Raw genomic sequence first — 13,752 nt, forward strand, 5'->3', positions numbered from 1 at the left:
AGGACGCAAGTTGGCCAGCGAGTATCTAGGCCCATATGAAGTCACCAAGGTAAAGCGGAACGGTCGCTACGACGTCAGAAAGGTTGCTCAAGTCGAGGGGCCAAATATCACAGCAACGAGCAGTGACAATATGAAGCTATGGCGTTTTGTCTCAGAGAACGATGATATATTATCATCTGGGACAGATGAAGATGAGCAGGAGGGCCGAATGTAAAGGACAGTGTATCAAGCAGTTAGCACTATCCCATCTAAATTAACATTTGAACTTAAGATACCATCGATAAGACCTAACCGATATAACCAGACTTAACCGATGTTTAAAAGACCTAACCGATAAGGGGTTATCGATACGGGAGTCGGTTGTTGGAAGTAGAAGCAGAAAGTTGAAGAAAAAGTCGGAAGAACAGACTCATTAATTGCACATCTTAAATCATACACTTTGTACTCTTTTTCGAAAAACACTATTAATAAACGATACATTATTATTAATCTTACATACATATGTATAATAATTGTATTCAAAGCCGAAACTACAGTCGCGATCGCGGACAAATCCAATTCGCTTTTCTGCTGAACGAAAGATTTCTTTTTTCTTGACTGCATAAACATTTGCGACGGCTGAGTAAGCGGAAATCTGAAGAACTTCATTTTCATTTAACTTCAACACTTCTACAGCGAATATACGATGCGACTCAAGCTATTTTTGGTGTTTGCCATCCTATTGATCCCACCCGCCCACAGCGCGATTCACAGAGCCGTGGATATAATAGAGATGATCAGAGATGTGACCAACGCAATATTAAAGGTCTGTGATGTGGTAGAGTCTCTAGAAGATAAGGTCACCGGCACCCATGACAAGCAGCGCCAACTGATGAACCGCATCGAGGCGGTGGATGACCACATCCGTAATTTGGAGCAAATGGAATCTCTTCGCACTGCCCTGACCATCGAAACCTTGATCCACCTTGAGCTCCACCAGCAATCCCAGCTACAGCACAAGCTGAATCTGGTCAAAGACCTCACCACAATCGTAAAAACGCGGTACGCACAGTTTGGCGACTATGTCCAGCATAAGGATGCTCTGGAGGCGGCCACGCTTCTCAAATTTGCCGAGTGGAACGTGGACCCAGGCTCCACTTCGTTGGCTATGCAGCTGGAGCTGCTACATTCGGTTCTATTTGAGGATGAGGGACAGGCGGACAACAAGACCGACTTTGTCAACACGCTGCTGTCTCAACTGACGCTTACCTACGAGGAGTCACCGGGACAGATGTGCATGGCCAAACACTCCGCCCAGCAGTTTCCATTTCAGCTCTACACAAGTGTAGCCCTCACCGAGCTCAAGGCCTACAGTATGATGGAGTTTTCCTGGATGATCCAGCGGGAGCTCGGGAAGGGCAACTTCACCCAGGAGATAGCTTTGATGCGCAATAACTACGCCCGGCGTATGGAATCCTCCGTGAAGGTTCTTAGTCAGGTGATGGCTCGCAGCGGGCGTGTCTACAGGCGCTGTGATCCCGGAAAGGATAAGCACGTGTCCGGGGAGACCTACGATCGAGTTACGCGTATCCTGCAGGGCTACGTGGAGAACGAGGCCAACTTGGGCGAGAACCAGGGATGCTGGGGTACCTGTGGCGACTATCCGGACACTCGCTCCAATGGCTGCTACAAGGGAGACAAAGAGTTTTGCAGCAAGCAGACGCCTTGCAACGGAAGACTCTATAACTGCGGCGACATGGACTCGGATGTGGAGATCTGCCCGTCCGAGGGGAACTCTTCTATGAATACATTCAATCTGATGATGGGGCGACTCTCGGCAGGAAGAGCTCCAACGGCAGATGCGAGTCGGCCACTAAAACGGCCTCATCATTCTGGCACTATATTCTCTGGCGCTGCTCCTACTGCTTCTGCCTGTGCGACGAGCAGGGACCTCTCTCTGATCGCTACTTCAACCTGCGTGACTCGCTGTCGGACTTCATGGAGAACAAGGTGGTAACAGGTGTGCGCTTCGTGAAGAGTAATCGCGTCGTTCACTTGCAGCTGCAGCAGGGCGAGCTCTTGCCTCGTGGAGCAATCAATGTGTCCTCTCTAGAATGGCTGCCGCTGGACTCATACCACCTTAACGATGTGGATGTTCGCAACGACTACGACTACCACACTCTCACCGTCGACAGCCGCGCCATGGACCTGGACGAGATAACTTCCGGCTCGAACCGCTCCCTTGTGGTGACTGGGGCCCGCTTTCGCGTCTGGCACAAGCACCTCAACCTGGAGGTGCGGTTCAGCTATTTCCACTTCCCCACTGGACGGCTGGTGGAACCGAAGCGCAACAGCGTCTGGTTGAACAACAGCAACTCTGAGAAAACCATCGAAAAGCCACGTGAAGTGCTGATCGTCAAAGAGGCTGATGTGCCCACTGCCGCAGATCTGCCCTCGTTGCCGCTGTCCACATCGAATCAGTATATGAACTTTTTCAGCTCCAGCAAGGTGAAAGACGCGTCCCAGAACACTTTGCCCTTCATTGATGTGCAGGAGGTTGTGCCCCATCCGGCTGTTCCTCTGGCCGGCCTAGGCATCTTTTACAAGAGTCGTCCTGGTTCCGGAGGCTTCTTTGCCCCCAAGGTTGTTACCTATGATTACTCGCAGTATCTCAGGGAAGTATCTCTCTCAACAATCCAAGATGATAGTTATTAACTTGAAAATTAATATATGACAATAAAAATCGCGCCTAATATCAAAAAAGAACAGCTAACATTTCTGTGAAGCGCATAACAGACGCTTAACCCATTGTCCACCAGTGGGTACTAAAATACCCTCCACGAAAGAATGCCTTGAAGAATTTTAGCAAAGTTTGGGTGAAAGATAGTCGTGGTAATTTTTATCTAAAGATGAAGGATAAGATAGACCTACAAGAGTAATTATTAGTATTATATTCCGCGGCTTAACTCAAGTTGTCGTTCTGTTTAAAAAACGAGGGCTTGAGTAGGCTAAGTTCGTTGTTTCATCGGTATATCGTCCCACGACATTTGACTACAATCTCAACTTGGGCTCGGTGGATCGCAATCCCATCATCGATGTGGCCATCGACGGGGCCGACGAGGTGGACTCGAATATGGTATTGATCAAAGGCGGCGGTGGCTGCCTGCTGCAGGAGAAGGTTGTTGCCTCCTGCGCCAAAAAGTTCATTGTGGTGGCCGACTACACGAAGAAATCGTTGCATCTGGGCGAGCAATGGTGCAAGGGCGTTCCAATTGAGGTTGCGCCCATGGCCCAAGTTCCCATAAAGCTGCAGATCGAGGCCATGTTTGGTGGCGAGGTCGTACTGCGCATGGCAAAGGTAAAGGCTGGACCCATTATAACCGATAATGGCAATTTTCTGCTCGACTGGAAGTTCGTTGGCAAGCGGGAGTACAACTGGGATGAAGTGAATCGCGCCATCACCATGATCCCAGGCGTCTTGGAGACGGGACTCTTCGTTGACATGGCCCACAAGTGCTACTTCGGCATGGTCGATGGCAGTGTTAAGGCTCAGTCCAAGTAAATCTCGTACTATATTTCTATTTTCACAGGGATTCGTTTAAAATTAAATGTTGGCCATTAATAAAGGAATGTGCATCTTGCATTTATCTACGTATGTATACTTGCGCGCTTGTCTGGATTATAGGTAAAAAAAATAAATAATCAAAGGAACTACTCTAGATACTAGATCATTCGCATTCCTATTTGCACACATCTCTGAATATGTAAGTTCTAAAACGCCTTCTTGCTCCGCGCTGGGAGCAGCTGCTCCTTCATATAGTTGAAAAGGGAGAGCAGCCCCTGCTTCTTGTTCCGCGAGAAGTAATTGCTGACCACGTCCGAGCTCCGCCTGCTCTGCTTATTCACCGTGGGCAGGACGCTGTCGTTGGCACTGAGCGAGACGAACAGGGCGAAGGGCACGATCCACATGCAGACGGTGAAGTAGGCAAGCACCTAAAAGCAATAATTGTGATCAGTCGTTTAATTCAGTCCAACTCCCCAAGGCACTCACCTGAGTGAAAAGCAGATAGACGGTGGTGAAATACTGAAATGCTAGGAAATGATTGACCACCAGCATGACGAGGGAGCCCAGGAAGGGCACAGACAGCAGGCGTATGAATGGAAAACCCCCCATTATCGATAGGTGGAAGCCCTGCGCCACAAAGCCGCACAGCAGCATGCTCCAGGGGAACTCCTCGAAAATCATCAGCATGATGTACACAAAGACTGTGAAGCTGATCATGAACAGAATGCACCGCCGTGCCTGTGTCGTGTACTCTTCCGCGAGTTCCGCCAAATAGTAAAGTCCAGCCACTATGGACAGAGTAAGGAACGTGATCTGGATACCAAGGGATATCCATCCCAGAATGTACAGGAAACCCATTACATAAACTGCACTTCATACTTTGATTTGACAAATGAATATAAAGCCGATGGCACCGCCAAAACAAAACAATAGGATTTTGTTTTTCTCTCGATCTGGTCGGTCGTCACAAATCAAACCAGGCGATGCGATGTGGCAGCAGCTTTTGGTTTAATGTTAATAGCTATGTGAGATTAGACTTTGGGAACTGACTAGCTGCAAAAACCATACATATGTATATATACATACGTTCAGTTGGCGATCCAGTTGTTCAGTTTTGCTGGCAAAAATAATGCCTCAAATAGCCTCAAATAGAGGCTACGCACTCTAATTATGGGTTTTTCTACTCTCTTCGCAGCAAATTTATCAAAGTCTAGTGTCGTACAGCCATAAGGGAAATGCGAGGTGTCAACAAAAAAAAAAACATTCGAAAAAATAACAAAAATCAGACCCGACCCGGCTTCATTGTTTCCCCACCTATCGACCAGGGCTGCATGGTTTCAGCATCGATTGCTCAAGTCATCGATATATCGGTTCGAGCGCGTGGTATGCCGCACGATTTATTTTTGCAAGCTGACTAAATTATTTACTAACCGTGAGACTGCTGTGAATCTGTTGGTGCGCGTTAAACGTATTTTCACATTTTGTCCACTTTGACAATGTCAGAGGGCGGTGAAAACGGTAACGAGGCGCTGGCCGGGGCGGCGCAGGAGGACGTTGATGCGGAACCAGAGAGAGAGGCCATCATAGCGATGGCCCAAGCTGTGGAAATCGCATACGAAAGCGACGATGATAATGATGATGAGGCAGCCGCAGAAGAGGCAGGAGCAGAGGAGGATGCCATGAGCGGTGGTGATGCGGAAGCCGCTGAGGAAAACGAGAGCGACAGCAGCCCCCCCGCCGACGATGCCTTTGGTAATCAAGAAGAAGACACAGCCGCCGATAGGCGCTCGTCCACCAAGAAAGAGCTGACGCAAATCATCGACCGCTGGGAGCAGCAGCAGACTCAAAGTGGCTACGATCCCGTGCCCACTCTGAAGAGGTAAGGCGAGAAGTGATGATTCATAATGATAAATTGATTGGCTAATTAATGAACCAATTGTAGTCTGGCGGAGATTTTTGAGCGCGGGAAGGACGCCTACATGCGCAAGGATCCGGATCCCTTGGACTCGAGGCATCCATATCGCGCCGATCCCAGCTGTCAGTATGGGCTGCTCCTCAAGTTGCTCTTCCGCAAAGATGTGTTCATGGGGAAGGTGAGAAGAGCTGTCAACCATTATTTGGCTTCGAATTAAATCGTGTTTTTTACCCATACAGTTGCTAAACGACTATCTGCGCGAGAACTACTTCAGTCGCCAGACCATCAGTCGCAGCTCCCTGGAGCTGAACATCCTGGCATGCCGCCTCATCCTGGAGATTATGCCAGGTCTGGAGACAACTGCCGTCTTCCAGACAGCCAACGACGATGGCACCATCAATCGCATCTACAGCTGGGCGGACGACAGCATCGAGCCGCTCCAGAGCTATGCCACCGGACTTCTTGCCGAGGCCATGGAGGTCAGCGACACTGCGATCAACTATCGCGATCAGAACATGCGCCTGGTACCCAAGATGATCAAGCGCCTGCACATGCTTCTAGCCATAAGCAAAAGCGCCCCAGCGGACCACCCATCGGCGCTAAACTATTCAGCCGACAGCAGCGCCTCTGGTGGACTGCTCTGTTGGATGGCCTGCGGCAACGGAGCGTCGGCTCCGCAGTCGCCACAGCACAACGGAAGCGGCATTGCGAGTTCAAACCATGGCGATGCCTCCAACATGTCGATTTTCTTCGAGAACAGCCGCGATGCTTTCAACAAGTCGCGCTACTACAAGCGGATGTACATACCGCTGCACCCGCCAACGGCCGATGCCAGCCAAAAACTGATCATGCGCTTCCTCACCAGCCTCGGCGAGTATCAGGAGTTCCTGGCCATGGCCTTCGAGAACAACGTGATGCAGCTGATATTCGGCTATCTGGAGAACCTGGATCGCCGCGACACTTGCCTCGCTTACGAGGTGCTCAAGTACTTGGCCTCCTTGCTTTGCCACAAGAAATTCGCTCTGGAGATTATATAAAACGGCGGCCTGGAGGTAAGTGAATCTGCGGGGGGAAACTGTGGGAAAATCTCTGATAGACGCGGCATATCATTGTCCTATTTAGCTGCTGCTGAAAGTACCGCGCCCTAGTCTGGCCGCCACGGGCGTGTCCATTGCCATTTACTATCTGGCGTACTGCGAGGACACTTTGAACGAACTCCTAAATGGAGGCAGATTGAGCTATTCTGTTGTGATATTGCAGATATCCGTGCTGAAGATACTCGATCTCAGCCAGAATGACAGCGACAACGATTCGGATATCAACGATGATGTGGAGTGCGCCTCCCGCCAGATGGTGCGTCACGTGTGCGTGGCCCTCAAGCGCTATATGGAGGCGCATTTCTTCTTCAAGTACAACAGCTTCCTCTCGCAGCACTATGCGACCTCCACCTCTCCCTCGTCGGCGCACTACTTCAACCAGAACCCCACTGTGGCGGCCAAACTCACCTTCGACCAGTTGCACGAGCAGATTCGCACACTCCAGGAGCACACATCGATCCGCGGCCACTGGCAGCCCGTGGACCAGCTGATGAAGCTGGGCGGCATCTCAATGCTGCTGCGAATCATATCCTTCAGCTACGACTGGTTGAACAGCGGCCGCTCGGAGACGGTGGCATTGGATGCGCTAAGCGTGTGCTGTGTGATTCCCCGTGTCTATGTGGTGCTGTGCGAGCGCATACAGATGCTGGACAAGACGACCACCTTGGGCTTCTGCTCTGTGCTGGGAGCGGCAGCCGGAGAAATCACCTCCGACGCCGAGGTGCTGAAGTCGGCTATGGCCGTGCTCTGCCACTGCGTCTGCTCGCCGATCATACGCAAGGACAGCGGCAGTAGCCTGATCAAGTTTGGCAGCTCCTCTAAAAGGAACAAGGCCAACCACAAGTATGCCGAGGAGCTGATCGAGAAGGTGTGGGAGTCAGTCTGCTCCAACAATGGGATTGTGGTCCTGCTCTCCCTGATGCAGACCAAGGGCCCCATCACAGATGCGGACTGCATCAGAGGAATGGCCTGCCGAGCTCTGGCCGGTCTGGCCAGATCAGACCGCGTCAGACAGATCGTCAGCAAGCTTCCACTGTTCGCCGGCGGGCAGCTGCAGTGCCTGATGAGGGATCCCATTCTGCAGGAGAAGAGAGCCGAGCATGTGATCTTCCAGAAGTACGCCCTCGAGCTGCTCGAGCGCGTGTCGGGCAAGACCAAGGCGCTGAACAATCCGCTGGATCCGTCGCTCTCCAACATGCACAAGGCAAACGTGATTGCCCAGACCCGCATCCAGTACAACGAGCAGCAGCTCTACCAGCTGATCTTCGAGCACCTGGAGAGCAAGGGCCTCTCGCAGACCGCCCAGATGCTGCAGCGCGAGGTGGGGCTTCCGCTGCAGACTCCCATCACCAGGAGTTTCCATCAGTCGCCGTTCGACTACAAAGCTCTCTCCAGCGGCAGTTCCATTTCCAGGAGTCGCCTAAGGAGCCGCATGCAGGACGTGAATGCGGCAATCATGTCGAATGGCGAGATGAATCGGAGTTATAACGAGGACTCGCCCTACGGCGGGGCTAGCACCTCCACAGCCAACATACCCAACTTTAGTAGAATCTCCGTCCAAACGCCGATCAAGATACGGAGGACTGAGCGCTCCATCAGCTCTGTGGGCCGCTCCATACAGAAGCAGATTGCCGAGCCCGGCTGTAGCGCTATCGGTGTGCCGGAAGACTTCGCCTCCTCGGTTCCCATACACCCGAAGCGGGTGACCCTCAACACGATCGTGACGGAGTATCTAACCAACCAGCACTCGCTATGCAACAACCCGGTGACGACCTGCCCGCAGTTTGATCTGTACGAGCCGCACAAGTGCCCCGATCCACGGCCCAGCCGCCTGCTCAGCTCAAACTACAATCTGACGAGTCGACACTTCCGCACCCAGGCAGGCTTCACCACGGGACGCTTTGACCGGCGGTATGTACACACGCACTTCTCTCCCTGGCGCACCATTCGGTCGGCTGAGTACGAGGATCTGGAGTTCACCTGCTGCGACCTCGTGGGCAAGTACATCATCGTGGGCACCCAGCAGGGCGATGGTCGGGTCTTCAACATCAACGACGGCGTCGAGCAGTTCTACTCCAACTGTCACAACTTCAGTGTAGATGCGATCAAGGCCAACCGAGCTGGAGACCTGGTCATCACATCGAGCCTCTGGCGCACTCCCACCAGCATCCTATGGTCCATTGCGGACAACGAGTTCAAGTTGAAGCTGACTCTATCCGATGTCACCTACTGCGAGTTCAGTCAGACCTCGCAGGACCGCCTCTTGGGTACACAGAACGAGGTGAGTGTTGCTAAAGGTTCTCCCATGGTGTTCTCCCACTGTGACTCACTATTTCTTTGCAGTGTGCCACGCTCTTCGACATCAACACGGGCTCCAAGCTGTCCACCTTCACCCCCACCATACCCAACCAGTATACTAAGAACCGGGCCACGCTTTACCGCACCGACGAACTGGTTTTGACGGGTAAGTCAATGGCCAGCCGCCCCTTGTTTGAATTCATAATTGATTCGTCCTTCTGCTTCAGATGGTGTGCTCTGGGATGTTCGTTCCGGCAAGGAAATCCACAAGTTTGACAAATTCAATCAGTGTATATCCGGAGTCTTCCATCCAAACTGCCTGGAGGTACCGTATCGCGCAACAACATTCACCCCACTCATCTCCTTTAATGCTTACACTTCGTTTCCACAGATTATATCCAACACTGAGGTGTGGGACCTGCGCACTTTCCATCTGCTGCAGACGGTGCCAGTTCTGGATCAACGCAATTGCACGTTCTCGCCAATGCATGTGATTTATGGGGCCAGCCAGGGAACGGACAGGGACCACGACATGGATACCACCACCTATGATACGAGCTTCAACGTGCTTGACGCCTACGACTACTCGAGCATAGCCACCATCGACGTGAAGCGGAACATCAATGACCTGAGCGTCAGTGATTGCCGTGGTCGAGGACTACAGTGGCTACGAATCGAAGCAGGAGACTTATGTGAAGATCTATGCGGTTGGCGTGAAAAAGAGCGAGCGATCGGAAGAGGTGCGTGCGGTTAAGGATCTAGCCAACGAGGTGGGCGGACGCAATAGCGCCGAGGCGGAGGCACCTGCACATGCCCCACACGCTCATGGCAATGGTGGCGAAGCTCTACTTCGTGTGTTTGATGATGTGTCGCGCCCACCTGCCGGGGGCGGTGCGCCAGAAAGTGCACTGCTCCGTGCCAACAACGAACTGGAGAACAACCCACGGCCACGCCGGGACAGTCCCGCCTCGAACGCAAGTCAGAATCTTTCTCGCCAGCATGCACCCAACAGCTCAATTGTTGGGGTGCGACGTCGAGCACGTACACTGGGTGGCAATGGCAACGGAGTTGGAGTTGGCGGTGGCGGCGTCAACGCTGCCATCGATCTCAGAGCTCTTATGCGGCGTATGGATGATATTGAATTATGCTTGCAGGAAGATGATGAGGAGGTGCCCGAATCTGATGAGGACGGCTCCGATACGGGTTCCGAAAACAGTGCGTCCTCATTCCCACAATTCTATATATCATGAATTCGGGACTACACACAAGTCTGTCTGTCGCTTATTCAGCATTTGCTCTAGGTCCGAATTTTCTGCAATTTCCGATGCTTCGCAATTTTAACTCTTGGAGCAACGATGATGACGGGGATGATATGGATAATGACGGATATGATATAGTCGATCTTCTCGACTCTGATGACGATGATGAGGAGGACAATGATGGTGATGGCGATGGCGATGGTAACGGTGATGACGATATCGATATGGAGCTCTTATCCGATGCCGGTCTCGATGTCGCCTTCGACGACGGCAGCAGTGATGGTAATACCTCGTATTCTTTAGATTCTGTTCGTATAAGACTTGTCTTTTCTCCATCCTTAGATTGAGTATAGCCACCCACCATCCTGCTCCTCCTCCCATTGTCTCGTCTCGTCCCGTGTCGTGTCGTAAAGTTTCTTCGTTTCTTTCCCCAATCTCGTCGCAGCGTGCACGAAACGAACAGGAATTCACATCCAAATCTTCAATAGTCATAATCTAGTTTGTAGACTGTTAAATTTAAAAGAATGTTGTGTTTGAAAATTGTACAAAGCATAAGAAAAAGAACGTTAAAGAAGCTCTCAACTGTAATCGTAAATCTGCTTCACAAAACCATCTGTGAGAAACCAATCTGTAAATTGTAAGCAACCGAATATTGTTAAACAATTTCAACTGTACAAAGCTATAAAAGATGTATAATTTTTCTATTAAACACATGTGTAATCTGGTTAGCATTAAGCGCACGCGTATTGTCCATCGTGAACCCCTCTCAGGGGTTAGCCATTGCCATAAATAGAATGCCACCAGAGACACTTCCCCTCCTCCTAATGGGAGATATCTACGAATGCCTGCATCGCTTAACGTTTATCTTATCGCAGACGGTGGGCTCCAAGTTTGGGAAATGAACTCCCCTTCGGTCTGGCCGTGGCAGGCCTTACTCATTGGCATTGGTGTGACGCCAATCAATTGTGTTTCGTTCGAAGTTTGATTCGGCTATGGCCAGCGCACCGCGTTCAACTCTCGCACCTCCAAAAATCGTAGTGAATCTCGGGCAAATCCTTCATCCTTCATAGATAAATATGGTTATATTCGGACGATCGGCTCGTCGTTTATCTGTTTTGCGGTCAAGTTGACTGCGCTGCGTTCGAATAGCTGTCAATTTAAAATTGCAGCCGATTTGCCAGCCGTACAGAGCGTTTCGATCGATTGCGCAACGGAGGAGTCCCAAGAACTCTCGCCAACGGAACTGCGGAAATGTTTATTAAAACAATAATTGGACTCGTGACCTTGCTGGCGCTTCTTGCACGGCGTTCGAGGAGCACCCCCATTTCTGAATAGAGACGCAGCCTTTGCTCCTCGCCGATATTGATCGCCATGTGGTCGTACCCACTGAAAAGGATCTAAAGTGCCACATTAAGGCCACAACATTGACGACCAAAGAGAAGGTGAACCATTTAGCCCATGGGAATAGCAAATGAAAACAGAACTATAGGATTAGGTTTAGATACATGTATAAGAAGGTAATCGGCTCTTTATCCCACTCTGAGCCTATGTGAGATTCACACTCTATTCCTGCCATAAATAGTTGTTCAATCAAACGATCAGTCATTGGTGGAAACTGGTTTGATGGAGCTACATCCTTAAATGACACCTTCAATGCCAATATGAGTAATAGATCATTCGTCGCGAGCCAAATTCGAGTGGCGCAAGTGTCTGCGGCCTGAAATTCCAAATTGAATTAGCTTGACGATAGGGAGATAATGCGAACAGGGCAGATAAGGGGAACTTTTTGACGAGCACCCAACCCGAGTGTTTCCTCTTCACCATTTTATCTTGCTAGTCCGCAGGAGAGCTTCATCGATACCATGTGCACAGACCACGGCTCCACGACGGTCAAGAGGGACAATCACCACTTCTTTAAGCTGCACAATGGAGAGCTGAGCGGCCGTGGCCCGCAGTCGGAAATATGCAGCAACGATGGCAGCTCCGTGCTCGCCTGGGTGCCCTACCCAATGATGCTCAAGTTCTATGACCCTGAATTGAATCCCAAGGAGCGGCTCACGTACATAGCCAAGGCAACGAGTGTGGAGCGGGAGAAGACAGAGCTGTGCCACTTCCGACACACGGATCTAGTCAACGCCGTCTCGGATAATCTCTTCACCTGTGTGGTCATGATATTCGGAGATAACTTCGTAAGTTGCACCAGCAGTCGTGCTCAATCCGCTTTTAAACAACTTCCTTTCATTTTGCAGTACGGCCTGGAGGACAACATAAACGTGCTGGTTGAGCTGGAGCCTCTGATGTACCAATTGCGGAACATTACGTATATGCCCTGGCGCAATATTACCAACAGCTACAAGATGCATCTGGGCGACAGCGTGCTGAAGAATCCCAGCGGCGAGCGCAAGCCCATCTATGGCAGAATCAACTATGCGTTTGTGGAGAAGATCCACCTGAACACGAGCAGCATATACCAGGATGAGCACCTGACAAAGCTCCCCCTGTTGTTCGAGCATCGTGGTTCCGTCCTGGAGCTTGATGCTGACGGTGTGGGCGGCCTGGACGTGGAGCAGAAGGCCTACTTCGGCCGCAGCATGGATCCCAGGAGCGAAGTGAAGGTGTAGGTGATTGGGCAGTGCGTGGATCAGCACCGGGAGTTCAGTGCGGACATCTACGAGTACTATGGAAACGGTTTGCAGCGCTACAGGCAGCCAATAAGCGGAGCCAGGCTCACCTTTGTCAGAATAGACAACACGGAGCCGGCCTTTGAGGCCCCCGAGTCGAACAATCTCGTGAAGGCTTCGCTATTCCGGGAGCACCAACTATCCAGACTCAGTCTTAACGGATCTGCGGCCAATTTCACTGAATGGGAGAACGCGACAGAGGATGAGGATGAGCCGGGCTTCTACAGCTGGTTTGTGGTCAACTGCCTTCTGGTGGCCGTGGCTGTGATCATAGGCGTGTACATGATCGTCCGCACCCAGAGCAGAAAGAGCAAGAAAAGGCAGAAGTACGATCTGGCCAACAAAAGCGCGCCACCAGCCTGAATTAATTAATAGTAATTTAAGCAAATTTCCGAATTTATTTTGCAATGTCACTTGAGCCGAACTAGTTGGCAACCCAGCTGCCAAATCCTTTGCTCTAGATTCCTCCCTTCCCAATCATAATTTAACTATTTGTGCTGCTGGGAGTGAGTGAGGAGAGGAGTGTTACGTGGTCGGTGAATAAAACGCGAATTTGCTAGTGAGTTGTATTTGCAGTTGAAAATCAAATGTGAAGAAATCAGGGGATCCGCTTAAGGGTGCTGAAAGGAGGCTATTGCCGCTTTTGGATTGCAAGAAAGGTAAACGAATTGCTTTTCAATTACGCAAAAAATGATTTGTGGACTGTCAAACAAATTTGGGCGTATTCCACTGCACTTCAAGACCAATCTAGTCTGAAAAAACACGACAACAATAAGTTTGTGCGATTCCGATTAACCAACATATTATTCCAGATCGACCACAAATATAAAAATCGCATATATGTATTTGTCTCGCTCAACGTTTTTTACATGCTGGTTTTTATATCTGGCTCATCTCACTGCTTTTACTTGAAGTGTAGTGGTATATTACCGCTAGTGCTTTTTTATATCAGCAAGCT

The 13,752-nt window shown here is 50.6% G+C and overlaps 5 protein-coding genes and 1 pseudogene across 5 annotated transcripts; 5 read left to right on the top strand and 1 right to left on the bottom strand.

Moving 5' to 3' along the window:
* The first annotated feature begins 484 nt into the window (after positions 1 to 484).
* LOC117190031 lies at positions 485 to 2,091 on the top strand. Its single transcript, XM_033395119.1, has 2 exons — positions 485 to 622; positions 676 to 2,091. The coding sequence occupies exon 2, from the start codon at positions 686 to 688 to the stop codon at positions 1,994 to 1,996; it is 1,311 nt and encodes a 436-aa protein (XP_033251010.1). The 5' UTR covers positions 485 to 622; positions 676 to 685; the 3' UTR covers positions 1,997 to 2,091.
* A 372-nt stretch (positions 2,092 to 2,463) lies between these two features.
* On the top strand, positions 2,464 to 3,634 carry LOC117191573 (ribose-5-phosphate isomerase-like). Its single transcript, XM_033396401.1, has 2 exons — positions 2,464 to 2,658; positions 2,987 to 3,634. The coding sequence occupies exons 1-2, from the start codon at positions 2,464 to 2,466 to the stop codon at positions 3,539 to 3,541; spliced, it is 750 nt and encodes a 249-aa protein (XP_033252292.1). The 3' UTR covers positions 3,542 to 3,634.
* LOC117190038 (protein TEX261-like) lies at positions 3,533 to 4,532 on the bottom strand. The gene is made up of 2 exons (XM_033395126.1): positions 4,031 to 4,532; positions 3,533 to 3,972 (listed from the first exon to the last, which is right to left on the bottom strand). The coding sequence occupies exons 1-2, from the start codon at positions 4,400 to 4,402 to the stop codon at positions 3,751 to 3,753; spliced, it is 594 nt and encodes a 197-aa protein (XP_033251017.1). The 5' UTR covers positions 4,403 to 4,532; the 3' UTR covers positions 3,533 to 3,750.
* Positions 4,533 to 5,040: 508 nt separating this feature from the next.
* Positions 5,041 to 10,062, top strand: LOC117191574 (protein mahjong-like). Its single transcript, XM_033396402.1, has 8 exons — positions 5,041 to 5,423; positions 5,487 to 5,637; positions 5,699 to 6,436; positions 6,582 to 8,837; positions 8,900 to 9,020; positions 9,082 to 9,179; positions 9,246 to 9,594; positions 10,009 to 10,062. The coding sequence occupies exons 1-8, from the start codon at positions 5,041 to 5,043 to the stop codon at positions 10,014 to 10,016; spliced, it is 4,104 nt and encodes a 1,367-aa protein (XP_033252293.1). The 3' UTR covers positions 10,017 to 10,062.
* A 13-nt stretch (positions 10,063 to 10,075) lies between these two features.
* On the top strand, positions 10,076 to 10,848 carry LOC117190040 (pheromone-processing carboxypeptidase KEX1-like). Its single transcript, XM_033395129.1, has 2 exons — positions 10,076 to 10,395; positions 10,456 to 10,848. The coding sequence occupies exons 1-2, from the start codon at positions 10,101 to 10,103 to the stop codon at positions 10,458 to 10,460; spliced, it is 300 nt and encodes a 99-aa protein (XP_033251020.1). The 5' UTR covers positions 10,076 to 10,100; the 3' UTR covers positions 10,461 to 10,848.
* On the top strand, positions 10,826 to 13,344 carry LOC117191575 (annotated as a pseudogene).
* The last annotated feature ends 408 nt before the right edge of the window (positions 13,345 to 13,752 follow it).

This window comes from Drosophila miranda (genome assembly GCF_003369915.1).
Source record: "Drosophila miranda strain MSH22 chromosome Y unlocalized genomic scaffold, D.miranda_PacBio2.1 Contig_Y1_pilon, whole genome shotgun sequence".
Classification (NCBI taxonomy): domain Eukaryota; kingdom Metazoa; phylum Arthropoda; class Insecta; order Diptera; family Drosophilidae; genus Drosophila; species Drosophila miranda.